Source organism: Eublepharis macularius, chromosome 16 (assembly GCF_028583425.1).
Source record: "Eublepharis macularius isolate TG4126 chromosome 16, MPM_Emac_v1.0, whole genome shotgun sequence".
Classification (NCBI taxonomy): domain Eukaryota; kingdom Metazoa; phylum Chordata; class Lepidosauria; order Squamata; family Eublepharidae; genus Eublepharis; species Eublepharis macularius.
This window is the reverse complement of record NC_072805.1, coordinates 48,286,972-48,303,114: the sequence shown is the minus strand read 5'-3', so window position 1 is coordinate 48,303,114 and position 16,143 is coordinate 48,286,972. Positions and strand designations below refer to the sequence as shown.

The 16,143-nt window shown below is 54.5% G+C and overlaps 1 protein-coding gene across 2 annotated transcripts in view; it reads right to left on the bottom strand.

The window, feature by feature from the left end:
* TANGO6 (transport and golgi organization 6 homolog) overlaps window positions 1-15,654 on the bottom strand; it is a 36,923-nt gene extending 21,269 nt beyond the window's left edge. For both annotated transcript variants that reach the window (XR_008598372.1, XM_055000727.1), the window contains exons 1-11: window positions 15,547-15,654; window positions 12,092-12,747; window positions 10,394-10,510; window positions 9,527-9,677; window positions 8,777-8,913; window positions 7,427-7,589; window positions 6,981-7,063; window positions 5,031-5,143; window positions 4,254-4,430; window positions 2,359-2,485; window positions 485-676 (exon numbers count right to left, since the gene is read on the bottom strand). Coding sequence is in view for 1 of the 2 variants with exons in the window: in XM_055000727.1 (XP_054856702.1) it covers window positions 485-676; window positions 2,359-2,485; window positions 4,254-4,430; window positions 5,031-5,143; window positions 6,981-7,063; window positions 7,427-7,589; window positions 8,777-8,913; window positions 9,527-9,677; window positions 10,394-10,510; window positions 12,092-12,747; window positions 15,547-15,619 (1,989 nt within the window). In the remaining variant the exon portion in view is untranslated. The remainder of the gene's footprint in view (window positions 1-484; window positions 677-2,358; window positions 2,486-4,253; window positions 4,431-5,030; window positions 5,144-6,980; window positions 7,064-7,426; window positions 7,590-8,776; window positions 8,914-9,526; window positions 9,678-10,393; window positions 10,511-12,091; window positions 12,748-15,546) is intronic.
* Window positions 15,655-16,143: the final 489 nt, after the last annotated feature.

Here is a 16,143-nt window from a genome sequence, read left to right as displayed (position 1 = left end):
CCAAACCCAGTGACAATTCCTTTCCTCGACTTGCTCCATCTTTTCAGCAAACTCCCTAATTATCCAAGGGAAAGACAAAGCCGGGAGGGATTAGGGATTAAGGTTATGCGCTCTCAACAAGTCTATCCTTTTGGAGACAACAGGATGCTGTAGTGATCTGCGGCTCTTGGAAGGAAGCTTTGCACCCAAAGCAAACAGGCCTTGCTTGGCAGGAGTGGGGCCCCTGGATTTGGCAGCAAGATTCCACCCCGCCCCCCATTTCCCGCATTTCAAAGGACACCCGAAATCCACGGCGCCCTCGGCGGGCAGCCTCTTCTGCTGCCTAGCACTGCACGCCTCTTCAGGGGAACATCAGGCAGTTTCCACCTTGGCTCTCCCAGCAGCACCCCTCCCTCGAGCTTCCTAGCACAGCAGCCACAGCGCCCGTCACCAAGCGGCTGCTCGACTGCCGCTTTGCAGGCCGAGACCCGAACCCTCCACGAACCTGGGAGATGTCTGTGAACAGAGTGTCCGAGAGGCCCTCACACAGCATGGCTACCAGTTGCAGCACGCGCAGCTGTCTCTCTTGGGGTTCGAGGGACTGGTTGCACCACTGCTCCAGGTTCACAGAACTCTTGCAAGAGAGCAAGGTAGACTCCATGTCGGAACCACCTTGTCCTGCCACACGCGTCAGTTCCTGCCAAGGATGGGAAGAAGAAACAGAGGCCGGAGAATAAGCCGGGCGTTTCCCGTGGGTGCACCATTTCCCCATATAGATGACGCAACAATGGGGGACAAGCCAGCATGTTCGGGTAGGTTTTCAAAGAGCTTAGCTGGATTTCAGTGGGTTCTGAGGAAATATTTTATATTAATTTTCAACCTTCAGAATGAGCTCTACCTGGAAATATTAAGGAAGTATCAATGCATCATAAGATTGTTGCTAGCAGCACGTATGCTAATGTTCTTTATCAGTCTTGCTTTGCTCTTGTACGGGCATTACATAAACAACCAGCACGTGCACACATGCCCATGCACGCCAGGCTCCAAACATTCTCCAAAATACTGCCTTGCAATAGAAGTATTTTTTAAAAAATACAAAAATGATTGAGCAAAAAATTAAAAAGGACTTTTTACTACACCACAACCCCAACTAATATGCCGCTAGAAGAAAAGGCTGGAGGGAATTACAGGGCAAGGAAAAGGGAGCCTGTGAATCACCCCTCGCCCCACCAGCGAGGGGTGATTCACAACTGTAACCCCACCACGACGCTGCAGAGGCTGCAGGTGTCAAAACAGCCCCACGGAGAAACCCCGGTTAACCTTTCCCCACCCCTGCTGCTCTGCTGGAGCCGAGGACACAATGGGGGTTCCTGGGTGAAGGCAGCTCCCTCCTCACACTGCCCACAACCAAAAGCTGCTACTGACACGCTGGGGAAATGCGGCGTCCTTCTACACACCGACAGCCATTATTAATTGTTAGTATCTGTGTAATGCTTTCAGACGTTTACAGCACTTCACCTGCAAGTTGTGGCAGTCCTTACGAACAGTCCTGCAAGGTAGCCGAGTGCTATTACTGCCGTATTTCAGGCCGGGGGGTGAATGGCGCTGCAGCTGGGTTCACGGCAGAAGCAAGGTGGGAGATCTCTGCATCTCTCTGTGCCAACAGAACTTCGGTGCCCAGGAATGCCAGCATTTTCACTGACTAGCTTTGGGCAAGGGGCTCCTGCCAACTGTCAGGGAACCTGACTCCCCCCTGCAAAAGGGCCAGGACACATCCTGCCTGTGCAGCCTAAGATCTGTTCACATCAAAGGGCCCGCAATCCCCCCGCCTTCTAAATGCAACAGAGAGGAGGACGTTGATGGTTCCTGAACGGGAACGAACATTTTCACACTTCTTCTCCACTGACTGACTCACCCATCACCTAAGGCTGCCTCTCGCAGACCCCGTGCCCGTTCCTTGATTTCGTTGTTCTACTTCTTTGCATCCTGGAATGACTCTTTGCAGTGTGAGGGAATGAGAGCCTGTGCTGTGAATGTCACCTCTGTCTGTGCTACTTTAGGGAGACTTTTGGAGGAGAGCTGGAACCCCCCTCCCCTAGTTGAAGGTGCCCAGCAGGGGGGGCTGGGTGCTTTGCATGTTACAGTTCCAGGTTCCACCCTTGGGGAAGGTGCGGTTGAGACCGGCTTCTTGCTGCTGCCTTTGGTCTGCCGGAGTCACACCTGACCTGGGTCTGGAAAACTGCTGCACCCGTCCCTGGATCCGAGGCTACACCTGGGGCACCCTTCACTGCAGCAAACCTGCTGCCTCCTAGGAGGACTTCCGGATCTCTCGCAAGACCTTCCGCTGACTTCCTGCCACTTCCGGCAGCGCCAGCTTACCTTTAAGCAATGGAGGAAGAAGTCCCCGGCCAGGCCGCTGCCTCGGGTGCCAGACAGCAAGTCCACCAGCTGCTCCAGCTGCCACTGCTCGGCAGAAACCTTCCGATAGAGTGCCTCTTCCTCATCCCTGGGAAAACAAGAGGCCAAAGCCTTTCTCAGAGCAAGGGGCAGGGCCCTCCTAACACAGCCCTGCAACGGCCTGCACGATCCCTTCCCTCCTTCCCCAGAAGAACACTTGGGCTGCTGCCTGACCAAGCAGGGGATCTTGTGATCCACGGAGAGTGAGCCACTGAGCTGCTGCACAAGGAGCCAATCCAAGCAGGGCACAGGCCTGCACCTGCACGGAGATGACGCGCCAGCACGGCTGCAGGCCAGAGAGCCCTCAGTCTGCCGAGGAAGCTGCTCTGAGGGCAGCTACCCGGGGAGAGCCACACGGGGCTCTGCACTTTCGAGGGGAGTCAGCACAGCAGCAAGATCAGACGCTGTGCTTCAAGGGGCCCATCCCCACTTGCTGATGCCCACGTTTGCTCAGCACGGCTACAGACAGACACCAGAGTCCTTACGAGATCTGGCCCAGCGGCTGTGGAGCTATGAAATCAGGAAGCCTCGGGTTTGAATCTTGCCTCTGCCAAAGTCTCAGTGGGTGGCCCTGAACAAACCTGTCTCCACCTCTCCTTTAATGACGGCAACTTGGACCTCTCTGATCTCATTGCCATCCTTACCACAATCCAAGAACACATGTGAAGTGCTCTGAACACTTGTAGCCTTATAAAATTGCTAAGTGTTACTTGTGAGTAAGAGGCCAATGCCCAAGCTGTCTTTTGGACTCGGCTGGCTGTTGAGCTTCGTCTTCATGTGTTTCTCACTCTCCTCCGCCGATTTATTGTCTCTGCAGCTCCAGTTCCTTCCACTGGGAGTCTTTTCAGTTTGTCCCCTATAGTGCTTGGAGTCTCTGGAACTTTGCTAATGATTGAATCAAGTGTTTTATGCCACAGATGTTCCATCAGCTCTACTGCTATACTGTTAGTTTATATTACAGCTTTTCACGTTTTTGTGTCGGGAGCTGCACAGCTGAGAGTGCAGGGGAGAAATACAATACACAGACAGTTTGCCTCAGTTCTCTGCTGGCAGCCAAGTTATTAGCTCAATGGAAGGGTTTCTGCAGCTCACTTTTAAAAGCCTTTGCGATGGTGGTGATGGGAGCTTCTGCAGTGAACACTTCTGCTCAGGGCCAGAAGTCTCTCCCTCCTCCCAACTTTGTGGTTTTTGGTTACTTGAGCCTCTAGCAAGGAGTGCTTGGAAAGTCAGGAACCACCACGAAGTCCCTGCCCCACCTCCCCAGAGCTCTGGGCTCTCATCTCCCCGATCTTGAAGGGTCAGCCTTCCCTCCCAGTCCAGCACTGGGGATTCACACTGTTTCCTGGCTTCAGGATTCTCACAGCTCTCTTTCAGAGAAGCGCCTCCGGCTGCCTTTCTGGAAACGGAGGTGGGAAAGAAGAGGCAGCCAGTGAAATACAGTGGCTTCCCAAGGAGGGCTCTGGCTGGCACCGGCTTCCTCTGTAGCTTGCCTTTCATACAGGGAAGAAAAGGTGACTTTTCTAGACACGCGTGCACAGGAACGCTGAGATATTTTGCTACAGTCTCAAGGAGTGGGGTGATGCTGCCTGACTCATCCAAGACCCTCCGATGGTTTCCCCACCCACAAAACAGGGATGCACACAACCCAGGCCTCCTCAGCCATGGGAAGCTGAAACTTGGCTTCCATCCTGCCCTGAACCCACAGGACACCTTGGGCTCATGCACTCAAGTGGCTTTGGAAAGGCCAGCCCAGGGCTAGAGCATCTGCAGGTCCTGCCTGCAGCTGTGCCCAGCCGGTCAGCCACTCTGCTCCTCACCTGACAGCCTCCTTGACGGCGATCACAGCACCCCCTTCACCGGCTGCTTGAAACTGGCAACATGGGTGGAGGAAGTGGGTGGCCCCTCCCAGCCTCGCCAACCCTTCTAAAATGGACAGCGCCGTCTCTCTCTCACACTTCTGCAAGAACCATAACAAAATCTCCTGGCACAGGGTGCTGCAAAACAGAAGAGCCGTAGCAAAGCATCAGAGCATCAGCCACATAAGCCAGCAGAGAAACACAAACTCATCCCAAAAGGGTGACATTGCAGAGGAACACCAGGCGAGTCTGGGAAATACCTCACCAGATAGAGGAATATTCCATTTTCTGAACAGGGGCAGAGCCGTGGGAGCTTTCCTTCCTTACCCTGACTTGCTGCAGCTAGTCAGAAACAATCCCTGGGCTAGAAGACAGCAATGTACAACCTGGACCTTACCTCAAGTCAGAAGTCCTGAGCCACCTGTAGGCCAGGCCAGGAGCATTAGGTCTTGCTGCCTCGTTTAACCCACACACCATCCCTGCTTCTTAAACAAATCTTTTCTGCTCTGTCTCCCAGGAGCAGGTGAGTTCATTTCCCCAAGCATGGCCTGGTTGCGATGAATGTGCCGCCAAGGAAGCCTGGCTGCTGTGCACAGTCAAGAACGGCCCTGGTTCTCATGAAGCAGACTCTGAACCAGTTATTCGTGGTGGCAGCAGCCTGTGAGCCGTGGCCTCCAAGCAGGAAGGTTTCGCCCGGGGAACAAAGAATCACTCGCAGAATCTCTCTCCCCTTCTTACCGTAAAAAAGACACGTTTTGCTTGGTGAAGCAGTAGAGGGAGAAGAGGGCTCCCAATGCCGGCTGCAAGGAGCCCAGCAACACAGCCGAAGGCTCGGGGTCAGCAGCATACACCTGTGAAGAGCAGAGAGGCCGCACAGGTATGAAGTGAAGCGAGAGAGCGGGACGCACACAGGTGCCTCCTTCGCCAGGTGTAGACTTCAGCATCAGGAGAACCCCAAAGGCTGCAGTGCTAAGAGTTGGCTTTAAGCCAGCACCTTGGGCCAGCCACGCCTTGGGCTAGGAAGCAGAACCGACAAGTGCTGGGAGGAGCTCTCCAAGAAATGTGACCTATTCTTTTTGCCAAGCCTAATTCCTCTGGGAGCCAGCCTTCCTCCCAGGCGTCATTTATGCACAACTTTCCTCCCTGAGTTCCCCACTTTGGTATCAAGCGACACACAACAGGCAAAGTCCCCGAAACAGGAGCAGGCTCACATGTGCTGTGCTAATCTCTCCCCTCTCAGGGTCCTAGCACACTGCCACAAGCAAGGCACCCGCCCTGTGCTCCGAGGCACCTGCACTCAGACCTGTGGCCACTGAGCTGTCTCCAGGGCTGGTTTCTGCCTGCCTGCTCATTCAGACAGGTCATTACGGCCCCAAGAGCTGTCAGGCAACCAGTGTTTAAGAGCTCAGACCTCCGCAGCGTCTGGCAAAGATTCCACCACTGTCTGCCCACGGTTCACCTTCCTCCGACAACAGCGCTGCCCTCAAATTCCGGACTGTGACCCGGGCAGAGCAAACTGCTCTCCACAGAGGGAATGTGCAGCTGGCAGCTGCCAAGAAGCCAAACTCCTGCCCATGCACTTAAAGGCAGCAATGGTCCAGGAGAGTAAAGGTCCCTGACAACTACCAGCTCCCTCTGGTGGGCCTTTTTTAGCACTCTTCTGATCAATGGCTCTGGAAAACAGCTTTGCAGAGAGCTGTTAATGCGGGGCCTGAGAATAACATCTGCCTGCCTCTCCACTCCCACTCCAGGCACCCAGGGCTGGGAGGCAGGACAGGAGTTCTGCTCCCCCTTTCAGCGTTTCCAGGCAGTTACCCTCCATCTCCTCTGTGCTCCGCTGGCCCGGCCAGCAACTGCAGCTTCTGAAAGCAAGCTTGCCAATTAGCCTGCCTGAAAGATTTGCAAACACACACACACACACACACTGCTGCCTCTGCGATTAAGAGGCCAAAATGCTGGGTAAGCAGCGCTGTGCAAGGCAGGGCATTACTCCCAGCGAAGCAGACCACGAAGGGCAGCATCCACCCGTGAAGGCCAAGCGGCACACGCTGGGCAGGAGTGATGATCTTAAGCATTCGGCTCCAAGACAGAAGCGCCCCTGAAAGGAGTGGCATTGACTCCAAGCGCGTACGGGCACTTCGGAATGGACCAGACAAAAGGTCTGACACCGCTGACCAGATGGGGCAGAACAGGAGGCCAGGCACGAGAGAGAGGAGCCAGCGCGGTCACACCCACGGTCTTTGGGCTGCGAGCTCTCCCTGGATAGGAAAGCCAACACAAGCTGCCGAGGAAGAGTCTCCAGTGCTTCAAGGCCCCCCGAGAGAGCCAAGGCTTCCCTGTCTGGTTCGGAAGGACTGATGCCACTTCAAGAGCCTGAAGCACCGAATGGCTCCCGGACGGATGCCAAGTAGCCACCCCCCTGGAACGTGCCACACCACAGCCAAGGGTGTGGCTTAGGGGCAGAGCACGTAGAGCGTGCGCCTTGCATGCAGGATGTCCCACTTCAACCCCCGATATCTCTAGTTAAAAGGTTCATTCGGCCGGTGAAGTAAGAGACCTCTGCCAGTCAGAGCAGGCGAGACTGGCCTAGGTAGACCCCAAGAGCCTGACTCAGTCTGCCGCACCCTTCGTGTTCCCGAATGCCAGTTAGTTCCCCCTGCCGACAGTCTCTGCCGTCAGGTGCTGTACCTTAAACACGCTTTCCACACAGCCCGTGAGCTCCTTCTCCTTCACCAGCACCGTTCCTGCTGGCAGGTCTTCTAGGGACACCTCTGGACAAAACAGAGACGGGACCATCAGATCTCTTTGGCCACTACCTGCCCGGTCCTCGTGAGGGAAACACCCTGGAGCTCCGTGCTAACGGGCCGTTTCCTCCATTTCAAATCAGCCCTTGGATGAGCAGAACTGCCTGTCACAAAAACGAGCGACTGAGAAATCTGCTCCTAAGCTGCTAAAAAAAAGCCTCAGCCGGGGGAAATCCCAATAGGGGAAAGACACATCCAAGAATTACACAGTAAACATGCCAAGCTAGGAAGGTTTTAGACAAAACGACATTCCTGGCAGGTGAGGACAATGCAAAGAGCCCCAACTACAGCCCTTCCCTGGCCTGTTCAAGGTGGACGAAAAGCCATTACCTGCCACGTCCAGGCAACGCAGCAGCGGTTCTAGCAGGGGGCTCAGCAGGTACTTCTCTGCCTGCGGAGGGTGTTCTCTGGTCATGGTGAGGACGGTTGTGGCGGCCACTCTCTGGAACTGCTGTGCTGTGAGCCGATCTTGAATGAGCAGCAGCTGCAGGACCTGAAAGAGGATACACGTACAAGTGGGTCTTGGGAAGGCCCTTCCTGGCCCCAGACAGCATCTGGGCCCTCTGCCCATCACCCTGGAAGCTGCCCGTGGGCTCCAAGGGGCGAGAGTGGTGCTTATTGCTAGTAAGCGATTGCTGAAAGGCAAGGCAAGATATTCGCCTCTAAGCATTCAAGGCGTAGCTTTTACTTCCCTGTGGATCACTGAGAAGTTGGGATCAGGCATTCATGACTGCCCCAGGCCTAGCTGCCTCCTGCAAAAGAGGGGGCCTACAGGAGGCAGAGGGAAGAAGTGGCACAGGATCTGGGCGGGCAGGGACAGGGTGGCATGCAATGATATTCGTGGAGGGGGGGAGGCAGTTTGAGCAATGCGTCTTAAGCACAAGAGACGGATGCAGGTTCTTCAACAATAGTCGGCAAAGCTTACAAATCTAACAGAACCAAACCCAGGGAAAAGATGATCTCACTTCCAAATGAGGACATACAAAGTACCAGCCCCCAACCGTTTTCACTGTACCATCAACTCACACAACCCAATAAGTTGGATCCTGTGGATCAGTTTAGGTAACAGAGGAAAGAAGAACTTTTCCTTGATGCAAAAAACCCCTCTTGTGTCGGGGGGATGTTCTTTTGGCCTGAAAAAACACCTTCACTAATGAAACGACTGGCAAGACCCGACCTGCCTGTGACACTTAAACAGCACGGAACCAGCCGCCTGCTAAATGAGAGCACCGTCTTCTCGGGTCACCACAAAGCAACTCTTGCGCACCTTAAGCAAGTAGGCAAATGGCTGTTTAGAAGGGAATCGGTGTGCGCATGTATGGCAAGAGGAGATCAGCCGCTCTCAGACCCAGCACCCAATTCTCTTCACCATGGGCTGGCCCAGGGCTGCTGCTGTGGTGTAAAAGTTAGCTTTTTAGACTAGGACGAGATACCCCAAGGCCCAAACTCCTACTTGGTTGCAAAGCCACAGGGTGAGCTTGGGCTAGTCTCTCCCAGTCTAACCCACAGGGTACGGCGCACCCTGAGCTCTATGAGGAATAAGAATGAACGGACATTCCCCTGAGCTGGCACAATGCACAGCCACTACACGCCCCCCTCTGCCCGCACAACGTATGCAGCCCTTCCCTGCCTGACAGCAACCTCAAAGCACCACCTGATGAAAAGATCTGACGGGCATACCTGGGGGCACACCTGCTGGTAGTACTCTTCCAAGGACAGAGACTGCTGAGGACAAGACGACAGGATCCTGGCGACCGAGTCACACTTCCGCCAGTCCGCAGCTGCTGCTTCAGCACCGCTGCCCCCCGCTGCCCCTGCTGGAATGCAGGAGACATCGTGTTACAGTGTTAAGACCCCAGAGGCCAGCCCATCTGCTTACTCCACACTTCAGGGGAACCCAACATCCTACTCTCACCTCTAGGCCGAGAGGAAGGGGGCAGGCTGCTCGTCAGATCTCTCCAAAGCCAGGGAATTGTGGGCAAAGGGAAAGCAGCACGAACAGAAAGCAGGTGCCCTCAAATGCTCTTCGGCCAGCTGGCACCCAGCAAGCCAACGGACAGCATTTAGTGAACCAGCTCAGGCAGGAGCGTGCCAGTTTTCAAGCTCCACAGCCCTCTTAATCAGCAGGAAGGCTAATGCAGAGCTCTGCAATTCCTCAGGTATTTTCCTGCAGCTGCAGAGGTTAACCTGGTGCAAAGGGATCCTCTTACACACGTCACAGTTCCTGCCATTGAGCCAGCACAACCTCTGCCACCCAGTGATCTCCAGCAGTGACACTCGACACCCCCAGGAAGAAGCATTGCTAAAAAGGGGCCGCAGAATCCCCACGACCTCCAAGCCCACCTTCCTCCAGCGGCAGAGAAGCAAAGACTCTGTTCCAACCAGAAGGGGAGAAGGGGTGGCTGGGCATACCGTTAAAAGCTCACATACCTCCTGCCCCCTCCAGGATGCCACGGACCACGGCCTGGACTCCCCCAGGTCTTACCAGCCTCTCAGACAGAAGCTGCCCACAGAGGCGCCGAAGCCAGGCTGGAGCCGGGGCCAGGTGGTGCTCACCCTCGTGCCCGTGTGAGCAAGAACCCTGAAAAGATACACAGGGCGTGTGTGTGTCATCGTTTCCAGAACTACGCTGGCAGGTGGGAGAGTGCCAGAGTGGCTGAGCAGCCAACCTGCCAGGTTAGGACCCGGGAGACCCTCCCTGAAAGGCCCATTCTTTCCCTTTCAGGAGGCGCCCAAACAGAAAGGCGAAGCCAACAGCCTTATTATGCCTAACTATCTGCAATGGATTCCCACCTCTTCTGCCTGGTGTCCTCACGGGGCAGTCATCAGGTGGAGACCCCTTCACTCTGCACTGTGAAAACTGACACACACACCCCAACTGCTCTGTCTAGGTGCTTTAACAACATGGGCTCCACCGTTATGTTGCTTTACATATTATCTGTTGCTTTGAATATGTACTCGTATATACTGCTTGTGCTTCATGTTGTCTGATGTCAGTCCTAGAATTGCTTATGTTCTGTTTCAGCAGTTCTTCAACCCCGTCTTGGATCCTGGCTAATGCTCTGTCAACTTGTATTCATCTACCCTGAGACATTGTTTTATGGAAATGACCTCGACACTGTATGGAAATGCCTGCCCTTGTCCTTGCTACTGATTGTACTGATCTCACACTATGTAATCCGCCTTGAGTCTCAGTGAGAAAGGCGGACTATAAACAAACAAACAAACAAACAGACCCTCCAGACTGCAGTGAAGGCAGGAACCTCCGTGGGGAAGAGCGCCACAGCCGCATGGTACCTGTTTGGATCCTCCTTGAAGAATCAGCAGCTCTCGAACCACCAGTGGCTGGTAAACGCGGTCCAAAAGGCCTTGCACAGCCTCCCTGCAGCGTGTTCGCTCCTCTTCTGTAAGGCCCTGAAAAATCCCACAAGGGGAAAGTTTGCACGAGCAGCAGAGCCTACTGTGGGGCTCTGGCTCCCTCTAGTGGCCTTTTGGCCATTAGCCACAATTCACAGCCGGGCTGCCCGGGAAGTTTTGACTTCATGTCTTCAGGACCAAAAAGATTTTCTTAAATGCAAAGCAGTTGCCACCTGGAGCAGCAAAAGGAATAACCCTTTCCCTTCCTGTCCACCCTCCCTGTGCTGCTTTGCTTCTCCACAGAGAAAAGGTCAGTATCCCTCCCATTTCCCCTTGTAAGTGGGGAGGCAGGAAGAGAAAGCACGAAGCACCTGCTTCCTCTCTGGCCACTGCCCTGCAGCCCACGGCAGCCTCCCAGAGTTAGGCAGCTGTTTGCAGGATACTTCCTCTGGCTCTCAGATCGGCACTAGATCCACTCGGTGCTATGCTTGCGGGGTGTGTGTGTGTGTGTGTGTGTGCTGGGGCTGCGCCAGCATCTGCACCGATGCCACCAGCCAGCCTATGGGGGGGGGCGCTTGGCTTACATGCCCTGGCACTCAGGCAGACGCCCGGCAGCCATTATTTGCAGCTGCAACACTGCCTCAGCACCAAGTTGTCAAGGACTGGCAACACACTAAAGGTGCACGCCTTTCTCCAAACAGCACATGCCCAATTTGTACATGGCCCGTTGCACTGCCTGGGATGCTGCACGGGTGGTCATGGCAACAAGAGGATCGGCATCCCCCTCCCCTTCTCATTTGACCCCACCCACTCTTTGGCTTTGTGCTGCAGACTGCCAGGCAAGGCTGCAAGGAGGACAAAGGCAGCAGATCCACCCACTCTGGAAGTGGCCAGGGCTTCCCTGGCAGCCAGCCAGGCCCCTGCTTTGTCCACCAAGCCAATGTTTTTAGTAGGGCTGGCACCTAAATAGAGAGATCTCAGGTGACTGACCTATGATTAAGCTGGCACAGAAAAGCTTCTTGAGTTTTTCGATAAGCTACACAAATGTATTGCAGCAGGCATCACCTGAGGAGAAGCATTCCCCCTTCCTGTAAAAAGGGAATGCCTCTTCCAGGGCAGTGACGGCCACCTGGAGATTTTTTAGAAACAAGAAACAGTACTTAAAATAATTTTAAAATAATTTAAAAGGCTGCTGCCCATTTACTTAAGGGAACCCTTTTAGTCAGTCAAAGTATTTTTAATTCATTCACCTAACAAACACAAACTGGCAAATGTTGCCGCCCAAGTCAGTTTATCGCATCTCTCAGACAGCGCAGGCATAAGCCAATCAACAGTCTCCACAATCTAAGGGAATCTCTCCAGGACACCCGAGGAAAATGTTCCTTTGCCCCATTCAGTCATAATTGCTGAGTATAATTTATATAATGCCATTAATGTGCGCAGTACTTTCAGGGGGGAAAAACAGAAAAATGAGCTTTGGGTGTGAAAGGCGATCTGCAACATGTTTAGTTGGGAAGCGCCCATCTATAAAAACCACTGCAAACATTACGAAGGCTCCTTTCTAGCTCAACCTCTCCAGAGTGGCCGTAGGTGCTGAAGGATGCAGACCCTTGGTGTGTGTCGCAGCAGAGAACTCACCATCTGCTCCTCCTGCGGCTTTGCTTGGTCACCCTTCCTCCTGGTAGGACCAAAGGCAAGCTGGCACAACCCTGCTAGGAGATCCCCAAGATGGCGCGTGAGAACGAGGGTGCCCAGAGACGGGTGCTGGGCAATCTCCATCAGGACGGTGCAGGTGGCATGAAGCCTGCGCGTGGCACTGGAAAAGTTGCCAGGTGATACTATATGTTGAACCAATGCACTGAACTCTGTCCTGTGTCTCAGGGGAAGCCCGACGCCAGGCAAAAGATACGGGCAAAGGCCCAGGATGGCCACGAGCTGCAGCGCCGCCTGCACAGTTTTCTCTTGAGAGATGCTGAGGGCATCAGGGCTCAGAGGAGGAGCTGCTGCTTCACCCACCTTGGGGCTTGGCTGAGGTGGGGAGTGACCAGCTGCCAAGAGGACCATGCACTGCTTCAGACACAGCAGCAGGAGCAAGGCTTGGGTAGTGAACGTCCAGGGCACGTCTGGGCATGGCGCAGCCCACCACGCCTCCTGGCAGATCTCTGCTCTCAGCCTTCTCAGCTCACTCCATTGAGGGTCCTGACTGAACTTCTCCTCCAAAGCAGCCACACGGAAGCTTAGGGATTCCAGCAGAGCAGCACTCTGGGTTGCCTGGAGAGGGCCTGAAGCCAGTCCTAGAAAGAAAGCCAAGGGATGAGCGATGGACTCAGATCCGGGAGTCCCACATCTGCCATGGAGCTTGCTGGGTGATCTGCAGGACCGCCTCTCCCCATATGTACCCCAGAGGATGCTTCGTTCAACAAATAAACAACTGTTGGTGGTCCCTGCCCCAAGGGAGGCCCGCCTGGCCTCGACCAGAGCCAGGGCCTTTTCGGTCCTGGCACCGACCTGGTGGAACTCTCTGTCTGAGGAAACCAGGGCCTGGCAGGATTTATTATCTTTCTGCCAGGCCTGTAAGACAGAGATGTTCCTCCAGGCATATGGTGGAGGCTAGGTTGGGCCCCCACTGGCCACACTAAAGATCTGTCCACCGCCCCACATATGAGCCAGGGCTTGAAAAGCAGTATTTTATCATCGCCATCTGAAGAGAAGCTGTATGGTATAAAGTTGTTTTAATGTTATTTGTATACTGTTTTATCTGTTTTTAACTGCATTTATGTAATTTGAAATGTTGTACTCCACCCTGAGCCCGCCTGGTGGGGACGGCAGGCTAAAAATCTAATATAATAAATAAATAAAATCTTGGGCCACCCAAAAGGTCTCTCTCAGCCTAACCTAATGGGGAAAGGAGAATGATGCATGCCACGCTGAGCTCATGGGAGGAAGGGTGGTGTAAAGACAGATTAGGAAGCGGCAAGAACACACATTCTACCTCAGATTTCATCGCCCAGGAGCTCCTCGTTTGCCATTTTTTCTCCCCCCTTTCTTGCCTCTGAGAAAATGGACTCAAGCCCAAGGCAGTCTTGAAGGTGCCATCTAGGCTGGGGATTATTAGGAAAAGGACTGAAAATAAAATGGCCAATTTTGTAATGCCCTTGTAAGGGTCTTTGGAATATTATGAAAAGTTCTGGTTGCTGTGCCTCAAAAAAAGATACTGCAGAAGAGGGAAAGCAAGAGGGTTAAATCTAAGGCAGGTTGAGCTAAGGCTGAACAGGCTGCGTCTTTTTCGTTTTGCAAAAAAGATGACTAAGGGACAAGACAGAGGTTTACCAATCTAGGTATGGGATAGAGAGTGTGGCCGGAGAACCTTTAGTCCCTCTCCCAAAACACTAGGACTCGAGGGCATCCAATTAAGGTGATGGGTGGTAGATTCAGGACACACAAAAGGAAATACTTCTTTACAAAAGGAATGATTAAAAGGCAAAATTTGCCGCCACAAGATGCAGTGAGGGCCACAAACACAGACTGCTTGAAAAGGGGATTAGACAGATTCATGAAGGACAGATCTCTCAGTGGCTACTAGCCATGGTAACTAAAGAGAACCTCCACAGCCAGAGGCAGTCAGCCTCTAAACAACCTGTGGCAGAAGGCAACATCAGGGGAAGCTCCTAGGCCCCATCAGGGCAACTAGTTGGCCACTGTGTGAAACAGGCTGCAAGAACAGACAGGCCACTGGCCCAGAGCAGCAGAGCATCTGTGGGACAGGCTCTGTTTGCATTTTCTTCTCCAGTGGACAATGAGGGCAACCAGCAAGGCCTGGCTTTCAGCGCAGCAGGCTGCCTTCCTTGCCGAAGAGCCACAGCAGCTCGGCCACATTTCCTCTCTGGAGAGGTCAGGGGGCGTGTGCGTGCGTACTCTTTTTTTTTCTTACTTGCTGTTAATATCACTGTAACCCACCTTGAGTCTGTTTATCAGAGGAACATGGGCTCAAAGTATCACAAACAGAGGTGAGGCAGGGTCTTCCCCTATTTATTTACTTTAGTTCCCACCACCTTGCTCCCCAGTGAACACCCAAAACAGTTTACACCATCCTTCTCCCATCCTCTGTTTTATCCTCTCAACAACCCTGTGAGGAAGGTGAAGCTGAGCTTCCATGGCAGCGCGCACTCTGCAGGTGCCACCTTGCACATGGGCAAAGTCAACAGCTGCCCATACACGGGTAGTCCCCGTGGTTGCCCCCGCTTGATGGAAGGGCCTACCTGCAGAGGTCAGGAAAGCCCCCCCCCCCCACTCCCCTGGCTTTCTGCAAAACTGAATGGTTCTGGGGAGCTTTCTACTCAGACAGGAGGGCTGCGCCGTAAGGAAGGAAGCGCTCTCCGAGGGATGCATCAGTAAAGGGATGGAGGAGCACCACACAGGCTTTGCTATTATTGCTGTAAATACTGACGGGCCACAGGCTTCACGACTGTTGCTGTGAGTCTGAGCCTACCGGGCGCTTCCTATTTTGTTTACTGCCTTAGTCTCAGAATTGCTTATGCTCGTTTAGCATTTCTTCCACTCAGCAGGTTTTAAATCTGTGCGCATCTGCTTGTGGATACCCACCACCTGTTCACTGAAATGCCTTTTATACTAACTCAAACGGCGTCATCCGTTTGGTGTCTCAGTGAGAAAGGCGGGTCATAAATACCGTCCATCAACAGAAGCCGGGTCTCCCACATCCTAGCCCGACACTCTTAACCCTACGCCACCCCGAGGTTCCCAACAAGGGGCAGGCAGCCCCCAACACGGGGCTCTCCTCTCGCAGGAACAGCCCTCGACGGAGGGACCACGAAGCCCCCCTTCAGGGCCACCGACGGTTGCGGCCAACTATCACCTCGTGGCAGCGAGTTCCGCAGGACAGCTCCGCGTTGCGCAGAGAAGCTCGTCCCGCCAAAGGCGCCGGCAGGCAGCGCCGCTCTGAGGGGCGCCGGAGGGGCCTCCAGCGGGGAGCGGGGAGGGGGGTTACTCTCCCTCAGGAAGGGAAGGGGGCGAAAACGCCCGGCGGGACAGCCCCGCCAGCCCGCAAGGGTCGGCCTCCTCGGCCGCGCTCTCACCCGCGGCCCCGGCTCTCCCCAGCAGCAGCTCCAGCGCCTCCGCCGCCCGCCTCAGCGTCGCCGTCTCGGCCATGGCGGCTCCGGCCTCCCGCTCAGGCAGCGAGCGCCGCGCCGCCATCTTGGGAAGGTCAAATGCGCAGCGGCAGCTCGGCCGTCGCCATTTGCAGAAGGTCCCTCTAAGGGCGGGGCCGGCGCCGCCATGATGGGAAGGTCAGCGGGACGCATGCGCTGGGAGGCGCCTGCTGTGCCAAGGGGCTTGCGAACTTCTTCCGAGGCCGGCCGTCGGGGCATGGCACAGCCGGAGGGACATACGGTAGCCAACTCCAGACCGGGAAATTCCTGGCTGTTTTAGGGGAGGAGTTCGGGGGGGGGAGCTCAGCAGCGTACCATGCCCTAGAGTTTACCGGCCAAAGAGAGCCAGTTTGGTGCAGTGGTTAAGTGCGGTGGGACTCTAATCTGGAGAGCTGGGTTTGATTCCCCACTCCTCCACTTGAAGCCAGCTGGGTGACGTTGGGTCAGTCACAGCTCTCTCAGCCCCACCCACCTCACAGGGTGTTTGTTGTTGTGTGGGGATAATAATAACATACTTTGTAAACC